The sequence below is a fragment of the Varanus komodoensis genome, unplaced genomic scaffold, assembly GCF_004798865.1.
Source record: "Varanus komodoensis strain SLA01 unplaced genomic scaffold, ASM479886v1 scaffold8, whole genome shotgun sequence".
Classification (NCBI taxonomy): Eukaryota; Metazoa; Chordata; class Lepidosauria; order Squamata; family Varanidae; genus Varanus; species Varanus komodoensis.
In genome coordinates this window covers 40,503,500-40,521,561 of record NW_025336481.1, presented here as the reverse complement: position 1 = coordinate 40,521,561, position 18,062 = coordinate 40,503,500, and the positions used below count along the sequence as shown (strand labels likewise).

The 18,062-nt window shown below is 45.3% G+C and overlaps 1 protein-coding gene across 6 annotated transcripts in view; it reads left to right on the top strand.

Moving 5' to 3' along the window:
• The window catches only part of EPS8 (epidermal growth factor receptor pathway substrate 8), a 151,570-nt gene that overhangs the window by 74,050 nt on the left and 59,458 nt on the right, over positions 1–18,062 (top strand). For all 6 annotated transcript variants that reach the window (XM_044454859.1, XM_044454854.1, XM_044454856.1 and 3 more), the window contains exons 2-3: positions 11,027–11,103; positions 15,830–15,903. In XM_044454859.1, coding sequence (XP_044310794.1) covers positions 11,042–11,103; positions 15,830–15,903 — 136 coding nt within the window. In that variant the 5' untranslated portion in view covers positions 11,027–11,041. The remainder of the gene's footprint in view (positions 1–11,026; positions 11,104–15,829; positions 15,904–18,062) is intronic.

Sequence of the window (18,062 nt, the reverse complement as noted above, 5' to 3'; positions counted from 1 at the left end):
CGAGCTCTTTGGGGTTTGGAAGGAAGGAAAGCATCCCGTTAAACCAAGTTCCCCCAAACTTTGCTTGTGTCTTTTGTTCTGACTTCTGCAATATGCTCCTTTTATATCACAAAGCCACTCAAGCTGGTCAGCTTTAACATAATAAAGACTTTCATTAAAAAAAGCCTTTTTAACTTCAGCATCTGTTATACTGCCTCTCAGTACCTGGGCATTATTTAGCTACCATGGCTAGTAATAGTTATGAAGAGGCCTTTCTCAAAGTGTAGGCTCTAATGTGGCTCTAATTCTAGGGGCCAAATTCAGTTTCCCAGATGGCTGCACCCCATTCCATGGTCTCACCTCTGTTCCATGCCTGCACCCACCTTCTGATCATTTTGTGAATTCCCAGATTTCTTGCAATTGCCCCCACCTCTATAATGTTGAAATACCTGCCCTACGACCTGCTTACTTACTGCCAATAAGAGCTTCAAGCTACAATTTGATGGTATCTTTTGTACCCTTAGCCCAGGCCTGTTTGGCTGCGGTCTACCCAGCACTGCAACATGGTCCTGTGCATTTCTCCAAAATGAGATTCAGCCTTGGGTTGCAAGGTTCAGCCTTTGGGTTCACCATCCATGGTCTAAGCTTTGTAAAGAATAGCTTCCACTAGTCAATGATGGATTGTGTGAAGACATTTTCTCGTTCACCTGTTCTTGAACCTGTTGCAAATCAACCTCATTGAGTGGCCCAGAATTCTGACATCATGAAACAGCATTGTCTAGTTATGGACTGCATAAATAAACTTGAAAGGCATGGAGAAGGGCTCTGGCAAGCTCTTAGGGGCATGTTTGGTGAAGTTCCTGAAAACAGATACTCTGCTAGTAGGAGTGTGTGTATCACTGCAATGCAGACTGAACGGTGAAGTTTCTAGAAGCAGTGGCAAGAGTGCTTCCTTGCCCACTGTCAGAATGCTTTGCTTCCTCTTTCCTTCCTTCTCCTCCTCAACATGCAGCAATTCCTTGTTCCTATACTGTGGTGTTTTTGTTTTGTTTGGACTGACAAATTATGCTTTAGGCAGTGGTTGTGGTTGGTATACAGGACAGTGTTTGAGCTCAGGTCTCGGATCATTCTTTGAACTGCCTCAGTGTCTGTGGTGCAGAGAAGCAACCTGTCCATTCCAGATGTTCTCTTCATTCCAGATGTTCTGAACTGTTTCAGATGTTCTGAACTGTTCAGAGCTTTCATGGCCTCTGACCATGGGCCTTGCTGGCTGGGGCTGATGGAACTTGTAGAATGCTAAGCTACTCGTTGCTGGTTTATGGGATAAAATCTCTTGAAAATAGACTACCATAAAAATATTACAAACTTGCACTTTTGAAGAGTCTTCTCCCAACTTGCAGCTCAACTGAATTGAGTAAAAATTCTATATGCAGAGTCTGCATGTTTTGTTTCTTGTGTTTGTGTGTTGCTGTTCAAGGCATCATCAAAATGGAGCTGATAAAAATACTTCCCCACATTTTGCAAGCATTTTTATATATATTTTCTACCCTATTGAGAAGAGACAGTTGCTGGCTATACTATTCAGCAGATGTTGGCCTTAAGCCAATTCTGCTTTTCTTTGGCAGCAATGAACAAATTGCATATCAGGGACACAGCTGTTACTCCTTAGAGCTATTAAAATACTAGGAACCTTGAATGGAAACCTTTGTGTGGGAACATTATTTACATGAAACATAGTAGTGCTTAGTGATTTTTTTTAAGTTAATGTGGCTGCTGTGGATATGATTTCTGGAGAATGCTCCTCATTGGATCCCATTGAGGCTGAGTGGGAGAGAGCTGCAAATGCCATTTATAGATGTATGTGATTGTTAAGGTGAGGTTGCTGTTACTGCTGTAGAAGGGTCTTAGAGACAGAACTGTTATGGTGACTGCATTAAGGACAGTGGGAAATGAGTCCTTGGGCATGGTGCTCAAATAACTGTGGCAGAGCAGATCCTGGCTCATTTGGACCTTCTTCATCCATTTCAGTGGATGTGCAGGCCTGGATTTTGATGTCAAAATAGCCCTGGTTGGCTCTAAGTTTGAGCAACCTGTCAAAAGACAGCTACCTCTTCTGGATGCTGGACCTCTGCCTGACCTGGACTGTGGACTCCCCCCTAGCAATTCTGAGCAGGCCTTGGGAAGGGCGTTCTGGCGCACTGGCTTGGCTCGAGACATGGCAGGACAAGGAATGAGAGAGAAGATGTTAAGGATGATCTTTCTTCTCTAGGGGCAGATGATAGCTTTTCCTTGTCAGCTCCTTGGGACTTCCTTCCACTTCTCAGAAAGGCATCCCTGTGGAGGTATGATTGTATGCATATATATATTTATATATAATTGGGTCACGGGGTAGTCCAAGCTCTTGGGCCAGGGGACACATTTGATGTTAGATAAAGTGCCCTGGGCACTGCCACTTGCCATGGAGGAAGTGATTAAATGTTGGGAGCACCTCCTCTGGAGTCTTGCCTTCCTGGCCATTCCTTAAGCCGTTTTCCATAGGGGACTTTTATCCCCACCGCTGCTGAAGTAGTGGAGTGATAGTGCTGCATTGACGTCAGTATAAGTAGAGAACACTGGGCTGATCAGGAGATGAAGGGGCAACAGCGGTGAGTGAAGAGACCCTTGTAGCGACCCTCAAGGGGATGGGCAGGCATGTGCGCCCATGGGTGCCATGTTGCCGATCCCTGTGAGCCATGCAGCTCTGCCTGGAGTCCTGGTAGAGGAAGCAGTTTGGTTGTCCTTGCAAGCACTTGCAGAGTTAGCCCTGGATCTGTAAGTGCTTGCAGGATGATGACCAGCGCAACCATGCAGCCTATCTGGGAACTGCAAGAGGCTCTAGAAAAGCCTTCTCAGTCCTGCTCACTTTGGCTACCATGGTGATCGATTGCTTCGTGGTCCTGATTCAGCCTCGGCCACCAGTCCTGCAGGGTTCTCATTTGTGTATCGACTCTCTCCCTTTCCTCCCTTCTTTGCTTTCAACTCTGGTCCTGCCACCCCAGGCAGTTATTTGGCCCTTAGCTAGTTCCTTACTCTGCTTTTGACCCTACTGTGTCTCACCAAGTTCAGTCTTTGCCTAAGCAAAGTTCAACCTTTGCCTAACCAAGCCTGGTTCTCCTGTTTCCATTAGCCCTGGCCCTTGTGTTCCAGTCAAGAGCACCTGCTAAGTTTATGTGCTGCTGAGACCTTAATTTTGAATAAGCATGCATGGGGTTACATAACAAAGAAAAATTTGATTAATAGGCAGCACTAATTATTATATATTATTAGTGTACCAGATATCTTTTTAAAATCCAGTTGCCTTTCCTGTGACTTGAGCAATGCGTCAGTTAGTTTGGAAAACAGCTGAAAAATCCAGCCTTTTCTAGATCTTTTAGACTTTACCTGGCCATTTTAATTATTTGTGGCTATTTCTGGAAATTAATGGGTTTAAACAACAAACAAAACTTCAAGGACAACTTCACCCCTGAAGAACATGAAGTACTGGAAAGTGGAATTATGAGCGGGAAGGCACTGCCTTTGACCACAAGCCGCTGGCTCACTCCGCACTTCCTGCATTTTGAAAGGATCATATTGCCTATATGAGGAGCATTCAAGGACACATTCAGGTGCATAAAGGAAGCACAACCTTGCCATACTGGGTAAGCCAGAATCTTTCAGCTGCAGCTTGGTTTGCAAGTACTTCATTGTTCCAAGCCAGAGTTGCAGCAGGAACTTCTCAAGCATAAAGAGGCTGAGTAAGCAGCGACTGGTTCTCACATTACAGCTTTTGCACGAGAGGCCCCAGAAGCACTTCTGCATGCAGCTGTAATGTGGAAGGATGCCTCTAGATCCCAGTAGGGTGAAATGGTGCTGGCAGAGATGCTACTGGGGCTTCCTGTGCATTGGTTCGGTTTAGCAGAAGAAGCGAAGCCTTCGGAGTATCTGGGCTTGTGTATTCTTTCCTCCCTTCGTGTACGGTAACCACCTTGTTCTTGGATTGTGGCAAACGACCCTTTGCTCATTCCGATTTAATTGCAAACCATGGTTTGTGTCACATCAGGGAATGAGGAAAGGAGTCGCTGTGGGTGATGGGAGGAAGGAGTGCATGAGCCCAAAACTCTTTGAAGGGCCAAACTGCCACCTGGTGTTTCTTCCAAACCAGGCCACTGAGGCTACGGGGCAGAAGCATTTCTGCTATCTCACTGTGAGCTGCTATAAATGGGGCCACTCCAGGCCCATCCTTTCCTTGACATCTGTCCATGTCTTCTTTTGAATGGCTACATTGCAGAAACTGCAGTGGACAGCTAGAATGCACACCGGTCAGCTCTTAAGCTTAAAAATTACTTTGAGCCATGGTTATACCCAATGTCTCATGACTGGAATGCACTTATTCCCCAAATAAAGTAGCAATCAGGAATGGACAAATCGTAGCTAGATTTGGTAGCTATCAGAAATTTGTTCCCACCAAGCTCCTGCCTTCCTTTGCAGAGTGGAGGGAATGAGGTCTTTTGACATTACGCTGAAGTCGGTGCCCAGTTCAGCTGAAGAAGATACGCCTTTAATGTCCCTCAATGATCAGGAACTTTCCCCCCATTTCACTAAGTTTCAAGCAGTCAGAAAGCAGCCAGAACTCTCATGAGTTTTCTAGGGTTTCCAAGGCTCAATTAGTCAAATACTTAACTTGTTTTCCTCTCGCTCCTGAGTAGTTTACGTATCATCAGAAAAACAGCACAGAGGTTGTCCCCTGGTATAATAACGATGGCACGCAAGGGGGAAACAAGAGGAGGGTAGAGGGAGGAAGCGTATTGCAGCAGGGCTGCTAGAATGGCTCTATGTCCCCTCCAGTCCCAGTCTGCTGGAATGATTGCTCATTGTGAGCCACTGAGTCGGTGGGAGCCGTCCTGCAGATGGTCTTCAGCAGCAGGAAGCAGAATGGCTGTGTTTCCCTCTCATTTTTCTCAGTACAGGCTGCTGGACAGGCTGCAATACGACCTCCAGCGATCGCTCCCAATGTTCTCACGTGCCTTTGGAGTCAGCGGGGCGTGGCAGAGAGATCCCGCACTGGTTCAGGCCTGGAACTTAGCATGAGTTGGTGAATGCATGTGCAGATGTTTGGTTGCAGTGGTAAGCAGGGACCTGCTCAATGCATGCAGCACTTCGTTACACCCCTGAATCGTTTCTAGACATCTGGAAGGGGTTGAAGGATATTGTGATTTTGGAAGCAAACCTGAGCTCTAGCAGGTCACATGGGCTCATGATAGCCAACAAATGGTGTACAGGGATATCAAAAAATGGCTTTCCCACCAAGAGTAATTGTGGTACAGTCTTTATTCTAAAATATTTATTCAAGAAGATGTTACTAATTAGTTGCAAGTCTTGATCCATATGAACAGTGAGTGGTTACAGAGGCCTTTCCATACCTGAAGATCTGTTGCCTGCAGAATTTTGAAGAGTATATTTGAAGAACACACTGTTATCCCAGAACCTTTAAATCCTTGTTCAGTAACTATCTAAGCCATCCTGAGACATTCTGTAGGGGACGGGATAGAAAAGCTTTTAATAACTAATAAATAAATAAATAAATAAATAAATAAATATCTTTTGATTTGCTCAAGGGGCCAGCAAAGGACTCTTTAACTACCATGTATTATTTGAACAGCATGAAAGGGTTTGGCTGGACCCTCCTTATGTACTTTAGCTGTCACAGAATCATAAAACCATAGAATAGCAGAGTTGGAAGGGGCCAAGAAGGCCATTGGGTCCCACCCCCTGCTCCTTGCAGGACCCCAAGTCAGACCATCCCTCTCAGAGGGCTGTCCAGTTGCATCTTGAACGCCTCTAGTGTGGGAGAGCCCACAATCTCCTCAGGTCATGGGTTCTGTTGCCACACTGCTCTAACTGCAAGTTCTTTCTGATGTCCAGCAGGAATTTGGCTTCCTGTAACTTGCACTTATTATTCCATGTCCTGCCATGTGTGATCCCAAGGTACAGGCAAGTTGGAGGGAGTAGATGGTGCCTCTGTTGCTGGACCCTCTGTTGCTGTCCACACTGGAGGGAAAGAAGGCACTGGACCCTTTGGCTCTGTTGTGGCTCCAACGGGAGAAACGCAGAGCTTCCTACTATGGATGAAGATCTTGGGGATTGGGTGAGGCTTGTGGGTGAAAGTCTATGATTGGCCCAAAGTAACCTAGTGAGCATCACCTCCAAGATGGGCTTAGACCCTGGCTCTCCAGAGTCTCAGCCCAAACTCTAAGCTGCTCTTGAACCCATGACCCTCGGGAGATCAAATTTGCCTCTCTCTGGGTTTCAGTGAGGAATTTTAAGGATGGTCTTTGGGGCTGGGCACCAGGTGGAAATCCCTAGGTCCAAAAGCTCTTTAACCAGCAGCAGCCATATGGACAGCAAGAAGAATGCTGGGAAGATTCTTTCTTTGGATGTTAGAAGCCAACAGATGTTGCTCAGCTCACAGACCCCCTGTGGCCTCTGTCTTCTTGTAAGTCTGCATCGAAGGAAAGGCCATTCTCTCCAAAGCTGGCAATCCTAGGCTCATCCTGTCCGCAGACCATAAAGAAAAGCTTGTGGACTATGGTTGCTGGACGTATGGATCCAGGAGAAGTAAAAACATGCGGCCGCCCTCTCTTTGTCTCCAGTCCGAAGGAGCAGGCTTGTGATGGATGAAGTCACAGCTGTTTGAGCACCGCTGCACAGCCAGATGTCTCCTGCCGGTTAGAAGAATTGCTTTTGACTCCATTCTCAAGCGAACTCTCACCGTGAGATTTGGAGCTGCTTCTCCAAAGATTCTTCTGAACTTGAATCTCTGCTCCTGGCCATGCTCTGTGACAGAGCACATACTTTGCATGGAGAAAGTTCCGATTTCCAGCTTTAGTCATCTCCAGTTCAAACAACCTCATGTGGAGAAGATGTGAAGGTGTTTTTCCGAAACCCCAGAGGACAACGGCCCTTGGCCTGCTGCAGCTTTCCTTGTTTCAGCCTAGCTGAAAAGGACCAGTTTGGTCTGTTTTCTCCTAAACAGACAGCTTATTTTTAATCATGTCAAGCCTCAAAGCAGTATTTCTACACAGCAATGTTTAGAGGGAAATACAAGCCCAGTCATAATTACAGCAGAGATGCAAAATTTTCAGATATATTGAAGCTGTGGGGGGGAAAATTCTGGACTGTTCCTGGTGATACAAAATTTGTAATGCGGATATCTAGTGTTATAGATGTGCGATCCTTTTTTTATTGTGGAGGGGGGATGCATGTAAGCCTCCAGACTCCCTTGCCTTGTGCCAGGTACTGATTGCCTAAAGTGCCAGGGAAGAGGAGGGAAGGCAGCTGGGATGCCAGTAAGTTTTGGGGTAAGTTCTCCCCTCCCCACCCCCATTTCTTCCTCTCCAGGGCCCGAATGCCACCTTGAGGTGGGCAGGCAATGTTCTTTCTGTGCCACCTGCAAGAGGGACTGGGTGGGGGCGTGGCCACTGGATGGATGCCAGGAAGTACTTCCTGGCGGTTAGGACCCCGAGGGTGTGGAACGGGCTTCCACAGGAGGTGGCTGAAGCCCCATTGATGAGGGTGTTCAAGGACAGGCTGGACATGCACATGGTGGAGTGGAGCTGGCTGGACCCAGGAGTCAGACTAGACAGCCCGGGAAGCCCCTTCTGACTTGGTCTGTTCCTCTGTTTCTGTGTTCCATCCTTGGGATGAAAGGATCTCAGAACTGGGGCTCTTCTGACCTCCCAGAGGATGTTGGGAAACCATGGATTGTGGCCTTATGGCTGCAAAGTCACTTGGTTACTTTGGGAATATGGCATGCATCATGTATAACTTGCTTTCTTCACAGAGCTTTGGCTATTGGGCGGTATAGAAACTAAATAAATAAATCAGGTTTAATATCTTAATCTTAAAAAGTACTTCATGGAGGCAGTAAGCACACATTTACGCACTGAGTTTACCATATATCTTGGCATATAAGGCAACTCATGTATAAGTCGAAGTCGATATTTTGGGCTGTTTTTCTGGTGTTCGCCATGTCGGGTGCATAAGATAACCCTCAATATTTGCTTCTCTATTTCCAGTTTCAAGGATTGTTTTATACACTGATGTATATGGTAATAACATGTGAAATAAATAACCAGGAAGAATGTTTCAGAAAAATACCCATATAAGGCAACTTGCGCATAAAACAAGGTTAATATTTTGGGCTGTTTATATATGTTGAGCGTATAGGACGACCTCCAATTTTTGCTTTGCTATTTTTGGTTTCAAGGGTTGTCTTATATGCTAGTATATGTGGTGTTTTGAACTTGTTTTAATTTTTGCTACACATGGAGCTGGAAGGTGCTCGCTGTGAAGGAAGCTTGTGGCCAGTTTATGAAAAACAGACAAAACCTTAACTGTGAAAAACAAAGGAAACCACCAGCATTCTAGGAAAAAAAAGTTACTATGTACAGTATTCTCAACCAAGTCAAGCAGATGTAGAAAGGATTCATTGTCAGAAATAAAAGCGTGTTTTTGGAGTGGAGTGAGGGGGTGAAGAGTCATTGGATACCATCGTCATCATCACATCGCATTTACTGCTATGCTCCATAAAACTGTCTGTTTGATCTCATTTTCTGAGTGATCACTATCGGTTTCCGTTTCTTCATTTTTCTCCGCTTCTGAGCTCACCCAGTTTGCAACGAGCGTCTCTCCATTTTCCTTTGTCATTCAAAGTCTGCGACTGGTTTCAGGCATCACATGGTGGAAGGCCATGTTGATCACCAAGCTTATATCCAGGAGGGAATTATGGTATTTCCTGGCTCTCCCAACAAGCAGGGTTGTTATATGGATAAAACTAAGAGGAAGATCATGTATTGAGTTGCTTGGAAACAGAAGAAATGCGGATCGAAATGCAATAATATATGAAAATAAAAATTTAAAGATTGTTGGAGTGGCAGTAATTCTTGACGGGTCACTTGTGGGTCACGCCAAGTACAACTGCCGCCCTCACTCCCAACAAATATAATATATGAATGGCTTCCAAGTGGAGCATCGATTGTGCAAGGAAATCAAAGAATGTTCTGAGTGAGAGAATTCTCTTGTGGGAACTCATAAAAGAATCTGGGAGACCCGGTGCTTGAATTATATGAAGTACAGGGTTGTGTATATATGAAGTACAGGGTGTTGTGCTGTGTTCGCCTGAGAAAAGATTGACGTTTCAGTCTGCACTGTGATTTGTACTGGCTGTGGTCTTGTTGACCAGTTCTTAAATGCTTCCTTTTTTCACTTAATTGAATGGGGTATTTCGCCCCAGCATTCTGCCAGGCACGATACAAATTGCTAAAAGGATTCTGTGATAGCATTTTGTTTTCTGTATGTTAAGATCTGACGCAATCTGAGCATTGTAACAGGGTCTCCCAAGGAAAGGGGTAAAAAGATGCTTTTATATGGAGCTTTCATGCAGCATTCCTAAAGAGGCTTTAAAAATCTTCCTTAGGCTAAATTATGTGTTACATACACAGTACTTTTCATGCATGTGGCACGTTCATATTTTACTGACCTTAGGCTGAATAAGGTGCTGTACCCCTAATTTAGGTCTTTAAATCTTAAAAAATAAAGTCTTTGACTACTCCTGGACAGAAATTAGGAGCCAATGAAAATCCCTTAAGCTGTTTAAGGGGACGGTTGATTTTTATTGTTCTGGAATATAAAGTGAGAAGAGGCAACCATAAGAATGCAGTTCATTGTAAACCACGTGACTTTCAGTACAGGGAGAAAACCTTTTGACTCAAATTGCCTCTGCAAAATCCTAACAGCTAATTATCAGAATGATGTTCATCCCAGCAAGTTAGAGAAACAAAAAATCTGCTCGAAAGGTGCTAATTAGGTGTGCTTGAAAGAACACTCTATACTAAAATATGTTGACTGGTCATAAAAATGTGATTATACCTTGAACAGCACAAAGTACATCTGTGAAGGCCAGGGCAGTTTTGTACATAAAAACCTGTGTGTGTGCGTGTGTGTGTGTGCGCGCACATGTGCTTGCATGTATGAGTGGCAGGCATGGGGTGGGAACAACCCCCCTGTTCACTGGACATGGTGGGTGTCAGTTCACTTGGCTTCGGTTCTTCCATAATTTTATCTTTTTCCCTGAAAAACTGGAGAAAATTTGAAATGGTCACCCTTGACTTTCAATAAGAAACTGGTCAATATGGCCAGAACTAATATGTTAACTGAATCTGCCTTGAAGGTGCAAAAGAAGTCCATGCTGATCGAAGCAAGAACTGGAATAATTGCTATATTTCTGAGAAACTGAGTGATGCCAAACAGCTGACCTGAGCAACTAGGGTTGATGACTTTTTGGTTTCCTGGATTCTGATCCTGTCTTTTGAGCTTCAGGAGGTGCAAAGCATTCATTTTTCCTGTTAGGTGGGAGTAGCAGCAACAGTGGGTTGAAATGCTGCATACATTCTGGTGTCCAGCCCAGTGGCCTCCCGACATATTGGGCACAAACTCCCATTGTTCCCAGGCAGCATGGCCCATGGCTAGGAATGATGGGAGCTGCAGTCCATCATATCACAAGAAAAGTTGTAGTGGGATCCAAAAGAGCTACAATTTCAATGTCTTGCAAGAAGGAGGCATGGTATTATGTCCGACTAGGGGCAATGCTGTTTGCTTTGGAGAGATTATATTTTCCATTACTGTACAGTCTTGAGTGTGTGTTCTCCTTATGAGGAAATGGAATCGGTGGCCATTGACTTGGGAATGTCTTACTTCTGATGGAAGCAACAATATTTGCTCCGGCATGTTGGCCTATTTCCAATGGGAGACCACCCTCGAAGGTTCTGCAACATGCCCCTGACAGTTATTTGTATTGCGTTCTTTCTTTCTGTCTTTCTTTCCTAAAGGTTATTATCATAAAGATCTATGTTTACTTCCATAGCAGTAAAGGTCGTGTTACGAGCTTTGCATAAGCATTTGCTGAAATGCTCGTACGTAAGTGTTTGCTAAAGGGATGTCTTCAGTTATTCTCTTTCTCGTCTCCACACAGGGAGTGACGATCAGAATGAATGGACATATTACGAACCCCCACCCTGGTGTATATGGAAGTTACTCTTCGCAAGTAAAGTGAGTACTTTCCTCCCCATATCCTAAGAAGTCTTCTGGTTTGTGCAAGTACTTCTTTGGGTTGTTCTTTTCTATTCCTGACTCCACCTCTAGCATTGTATCGGTGTCTGTGCCTAAGTTTTTCCCAAGTTTTAAGAGGATCGTACTGAGCAGTGCAGGAGGAATTCGGAGGGGCCTCAGAGGTCTGCAGCATTCACCTTGCAGCCCGTGGGATCTATGCCTTAAAAGTTAAGACGGCCAGTGTTGCTTTTCTGGCTTCACCTGTTTGATGGCAATAGTTATGTGCCCCTTTTTTCCCTCTGAACAACAATTTTTTTGCTCAAGATTATGGATAATACCAGAAGTGAAGGTTAGATGACTGAACTTGAGATATCCCTATGTCATATGTAAAAAAGCGGTGGGGGTCCAAAGAAGGGTTGTTGGAGGGCTTACCTCCTAGGGAGTCTCAGGACAGCCAACCATAAAGGGGAAGGCACATCAAGGCCGGGCTGCCCCATTCACAAACACCTTTTCAGTAGCTGCACAGTTTAACTGAGAAGGTGGGGACAGAAAGGGGCGTTGCCGGATCAGATAAACTGGGAGTCTCCAAAGTGACACATCACTGTACTTGAGGCCTCGGGTGCTCAGCAGGTTTCCTGCCCATCCTGACATTTACTTCCAGTATAAATTAAAATTGTCTGTTTTACTGGGAGGTTGGCACACTGCCAAGCAAAGTGTGGCTGCCCAATGCCAATTTTATTTGGGATGAAATGAATGGCTTGGCGCTGCACCCCTGCTGTGCATTTACACAGGGTGTCTTCCGGGAAAGTGTTTTGTGACTGGCTGTGTCCACCATGGCAAGCATTTTATGAATGGGCAGACCTTCCCTCCCCAGAAAGCTCCCCATGGCAGTCATTTTGTGAGCCAAAATCCCCAAAGAGCCCACCCACTCACCCAGACTATTCAGGCAGGGTTGGGTGAGAGAAAGATGGTCCTTTGGATTTCTTGGTCTCGTGCTGGCCAAAAACGGGCATTTTCCATTATGCCTGGAAAACACAAATTCCTTCAGGGATATTCATGCCCCCATAATCCCTCCCCGCTCCCTTTGTTCAAATATCACCACATGCCAGTATGTGTAAACTTAATGGTTTTGTTTGCCTCTGGACGATTTAGCAACATGGCCTTCAGCCGGTCAAGTTCGCGGCTGTTTCTGCATGATCCCACTGAGATGTGTGCTTGGCCCAGTGGTGCCTGGTTCCCACAATGACGGTCACCACACAACCAACGCAGCACATACTGATCTGATGAGGAAATGGACTGTTTACATGACTTCTCAACTCCTGTCACAGCCTGAGTCGTTTGCTGTTGGTGTTTTGAGTCCTCCATGACTGTAAAAGGCTTTAAGGCCAGAATGTTGTGAGCCGCCCCAAGGCTTATTGCGATGGGGCGGCATAGAAATGTTTTAAGAAGAAGAAGAATCAAGATCAGGATTGCTTAGTACACAACCCCGGACCTTGTGCATGCTTAGGCCTTGGAGCCACTTTAGGCCTTGGAGGGAATTGGGGTGCACCAGGCGGCCCTTTCAGTTGGCCACCAACATCCAGCATCTGGGTTAGCCACGTCTAGTATCAATACTGGAATCTTCCTTCCATTGCTGGGTCAATAGAGCAGAACCTGCTTGAATTTCCAAGTCTGTGGCAAAGAGCTTCACGTTCTACCCTGACGAAGGTCACTCTTCATGCCTCAAATTTATCTGATCTCAATTAGGGACAGAAAATAATTTCCCTTTTGAAAACTGCTTTCCTACTGGTTTATGTCCAATTGAATGGGTAGCAGCTGATATGTCCTGCCCCATCAACTGCCAGAGGCAACTTTCTTCCCTTAGAAAACTGCTAATGTGATTTTGTCTTTCATTTAATAGAAGGGAGCCTGCAATTTTGCAGAATCTAAACAGATTTATCAATAGTTCTGATGTTATTTGTTCAGGTCAAAGCCATGCACATTTTTTAAAAAGTGGAATAATAGTTGCTTGTTATTGTAGCATACTGAAAATCTGAAATTATTTCTGGAGTTTTTTTGGTGTGAACACATACACTCATGCATTTAAAAAAAGGAGGAAGGAAGATTCATGCTGTAAAGCATCATTGAGATGTGGGTTGTTGTGTTATCTGAACACAATTGTGCTAACAGGCCATGGCTTGCTAGCCACAAACAACCGATGCAAAGAACCCATTGCTTTGTTGTTGGGTTGTGAACTTGGATTGTCCATCATGGTTTTTTGCCTTGGTTTGGTTCAGACAAGATGATATTGCATATGTCAAATGAACCCACAGTTCTTGTTTAGCATTAGACTCTCTGGATGGTTAACAAAAATTAAAAACATATAAACCAAAAGAACACATGAAACAATAAAATTGCAGCAACTGCGATCAAATCAGTGCAGCATTCAGCAGCAACCGAAGCTCCACCTGTGCCCAACCTCAAGTGCAGGCTATCGTGTTGTCTGAACCCAGTTATTGAGTAAATAGTCTCTTCCGGATGAAGGAAGCTCGTTATGTCCCCCGTATTTCAGTGGGAGGGTGTGAAAAGCAGTGGAGTGTTGCCAGCAAGGGCAGACCAGCGCAGGCGTGTCAGTGGCTTGGTCTGAGGCAGCTTCTAGGGCAGGGGTCTCAAACTCAACTTACCTGGGGGCCGCTGGAAGTAGAGTCTGGGTGAGGCTGGGCCGTGGTGGTGGTGGGCCGCTCATCTGGAGGCCGGCCCGGATGCCGCCGGCGCTTTGAAGGCCGCAGGGCCCCTCCCCCGTGCCCCGCCTGCCCCGGCAATTGGCCCGCGGGCTGCGAGTTTGAGACCCCTGTTCTAGGGTGATGTTCTTAGGGACCTGGGAGCATTCCCAACGGGCAATGCCACTAGCAGCAGAGGAAGCTTTGAGCTCTACTGCATCAACCCATGGGTCCACCTGCTACAGAACTGTCAGCAGCAGAGGGAGCTGATGGCTCGGGGGCCATGGGCACATTTGCCAGTTTGAGGAATTGCCGTGTGCCCCACTGCAAAATGGCGCCATGGGATGCCTGGCAAAGGACATGCCACCAGCCCCCAAGCCTGAGCACAAGGCAGAGGTGGAGCCTGAGCCCAGCACTGAACCCCTTCAGGGTCACTTTTTCAGCACCATCAGATGCCTGTTTTGCAGCAATTCTTATAATCGCGGGTAAGAAAACGTGCTAATTCAGAAAGGGGCGACCTTTCCTAACCCTTGTACATAGCAGCCTTCTCCAAGCTGGTGCCTTCTAGATGCAGGATGAGTAGCAATGAATGTTGTTCATGTGATGCATGTGCTGTTTCACCTGCACTGGTTACCAGTTGAAGTCCAGGCCCGCTTTAATGGGCTTCTGCTAACATACAAAGCCCTAAATGGTTTAGGGCCTGGATATCTAAAGGAATGTCTTCTCCTGTACATACCTACCTGGACTCTTAGGTCATCTACAGAAGTCCTTCTCCATGAGCCCCTGAAGGAAGTTAAGAGAGTGATTACAAGAGGAAGGACCTGCTTGGCTGTGGCACCACACCCAGGGAAACTGCTCCCCAGGGAGAAACACCTGGTGCCAACGTTAGATGTGTTTTGGCGCCAGGTCACAACTTTTATTCAGTCTCATCATTTTAATTGTTGATTATATAATTTGGTTTTATATTGGTACATGTGGAATAGCTTTTAGTATATATTGTCTTATTTACTGTTTGATTATACCCATTTAATGTTATGATAGGCAAGTTGGTTTTAAATGTCTTTAAATGGATTGTTACTTGGCCTATCTTAAAATTATATTCTGTACACCATTCTGAGAGCATTGTGCTGTTCGAATGGTATAGAAATGCCTTAAATAAATAAATAAATAAATAAATGTAATTGACTACAGTTTCATCACACACTTCTTAACTGGCTTAAGATGAAAGCGTTGCAGAACATCTGGGAGGCTTTCCCCATCCGTGGTTGGGGATTGTGGGTCAGCACTGGTTGGTAGCAACTCTTCAGTGCTTGGGCAGGGGGTCTCTCTGAGTCCTTCATGCAGGTGCCAGAGATGGAACCCCAGACCCTCCTCTTTCACAGTCTGTCTTCTGATGCTGAGCAACTGGCTCTTCCCAGAACTGACATGAATAAAGCTTTATTTTTGCATTTTATTTTTATATTAATTTATGCATTTATTTTTGCAATTTGAGGGATAGGATGGGGTTTTGAGAAGTTTTCTGTCTTCAGAAATCTGGAATTTTTGAGGCACCAAATTTTCAAAGTTTTAAAACTTTCTAAAACCTACCTAGATCATCCATGTTTTCAACCAGACTGCAGTTCAGATCAGGCAGCGAGAAAGCAGGTGACTATGGACAGAGCATGCAAAAATTCTAAAAATAATGTATTTGAAGTCTTTGTATAACCAATGTTTCTCTGTGTGCCATGTGTGCATCTGTGTGTGTGAGTGAGAGTGAGTGTTGTATGCTGAATTATTTTGCATGATTTCTTTTTCTTTGGCTAGCTTAGTAGCGGGTGGGAAATATATGAGGTGGAGTTGTATAAGAACTTCTTGTACACAGCCAAGCTGTATCGACAACCATATGGGCTAGAAACATGACAGCCACATTTTTCAACTTCCTAAACTCTGGACTCAATATAAATATAATCCTCGATGCATTCACTTTAAATGCTTATTGGCTTTGCCAAAACTATACGCACACATAAATAATGCATCTTGTCTTGCAGTGGATATGGGTCACCAACATTTTCTCAAGGCGACAGGGACCAGAGTGCGAAGACAAGCGCGAAAGCCTTGTATGGTAAGGCTCACCAGTTGATATGTACAGTTCTGTCGTGTTTATTAAGCCGAGGGAATGTGTGGTGAAGGAGTCTGTTTAAAGCCATCATCCTTTGGTTTGTGTATGATCTGTTCTTCTCCCCATCTAGGAATGCACGTGTTGCTACCTGTTAGCTTGTTTTCAAAGGGGGCGGGTGTTAAATTGATGCCGGGAATGAAGGGTGTTGATGGGGACCCCGGAAGGAAAAGGCTTCAGCCAAACTCTTGGCTCTGTCTCACAAATGCCTTTCCCCTTTCATTCCACCTCAGGTCTTTGTGTGTACCCCTTTCACATGAATGCTTAAACATGCAATCGCAGGAAGGACTATCCTGTGTTCAGGAACTCTGACAAATTCAGACTGCCGGATTGCCCTGCAGCCTGAGGAAGTGATGCAGCAGCTGCAGGGTTGAGAAGCACGTGAGAATCGGGAAGGAGATAGCTGAGCAGTCTGGGAAGAGTCTGTGCCAGGAAAGGGCTGGCGTTCCTCTAGCCGGGGCAGAGTGAGGCAGTTGCTGCAGATTTCAGCTGCTGGGAGGGGGCGGCGTGGAGAGAGGTGTGGCAGCACAGTGAGCCCTGGATCCCCCAAGCTCTCCTTTGCCTGCAGGAACGGCAAAGGATGCTGCCCCTTTGCCAGTACCAAAAACAGAATCACCTGCCTGTTCAGTCCACTTTTGTACATGGCACAGGGGGCAGCGCCATCTTGTCCTTCACTGCAGGCAGTGAAAGCCTCGTGCTGAGCCTTCCTCCAGTCAAACCCTGCTACCCTCATCCGGCTGTGGTCTTAAATCAATGCGTCCTGCACTCCCCAGTCGTGGATTTTGTGAAGGGGACACAATGCTCTTGCTGTGTCTGGAGCTGCGTTGCCAGCCCCACCCTGGGCATTGATCACACCCCAGGTTCCGCCTTCCAGATGTCCACATGTCAGCCCAGCCTGTCTGCGTCAAGAGGGATCACACATCACTACAGATGTTCAGATTTTACTGAACCTGTTCTGCATGAATTGCATGGATTGGATGGGGTTGTCTGTTCTATAACTCTCAAACCCACAAAACTGGATTTTTTTCCTGCTCCAAGCATCACATAAATAAATTTGCAGTTAAGAATGCAATTATTTAAAAGTTCCTTAAATGTTGCAGGTACTTTATTGTAATTTCTCTGAATAGCAGTAATATGCTGTTTGGTCAACAAATTAATGTATATTTTGGATTTTTTAAAAATGTGCATCCACAGAAACAGCCTAACTCACACAGTAGTAGTAGTTTTGAATATAGACCAGAAAGATTCATAAAACGATAAAATGGCAATAGAAAAATTAAAACACAGTTAAAACAAGTACAATTTATGCAATGTTTTCACTCAAGTGACTTCTTTTTTCCTAATCTGCATTGCAGTCATAAAAATTGGCAACATTATTGGTAGCATAAGAGGAAATATCCCTTAAACAAACAGATACCAGAGTGGAAGAGTCATTCCCATAAGAATCTGTTATTAAAGGTTTAATCAATTTCTCTCTGCATTCTCTATATGCACTGTAATATAAGAGAAGATGTTCCACTGTTTCTACTGCTCCAGCACCATTGACTAGGGTCTTATTAAGTCATCCTTTTAAAAGTGCTGATGGTAGCACATTAAACGGGCAAGAGGAAATGCTCTGCTGTACTTTGGAATAGTCCATGTGAACAGATAACCGAGCCTAACGCACAGATGCTGGTCCGATGTAGCTGTGGCCTGCAATCACAGAAACTGAAACTTATTTTGGTCTTTTCTGAATTTCTCCAGTAGGGTTTCTTGATGTGGGTGTCCAGGGATGGGACTCATTGGGGCCCTGCATTCTCCTTACAGATGGAGAATAATTGAATAGGGCCAATGCTGTGTATATATGTGTCTGTGTCTGCACACACCACACGCACAAGTGGCTTTTTGGTCAGACAGACTCTGTGTTCATGGGTGTGCTTACCTGCTCCACATCTCAGGGGCCTTTCCCTGCGAGGTGTGCTGGAGATGCCCTGAGGAACAGTGCTCAGCATTCTTGACCATTGGCCATGCTGGATGGGGCTGATGGGAGGTGGCCTCGAGCACATCTGGAAGGTGCCAGACCGGGGAAGGTTGGGCTAGACAATAAAATGCCATTTATGGATAGA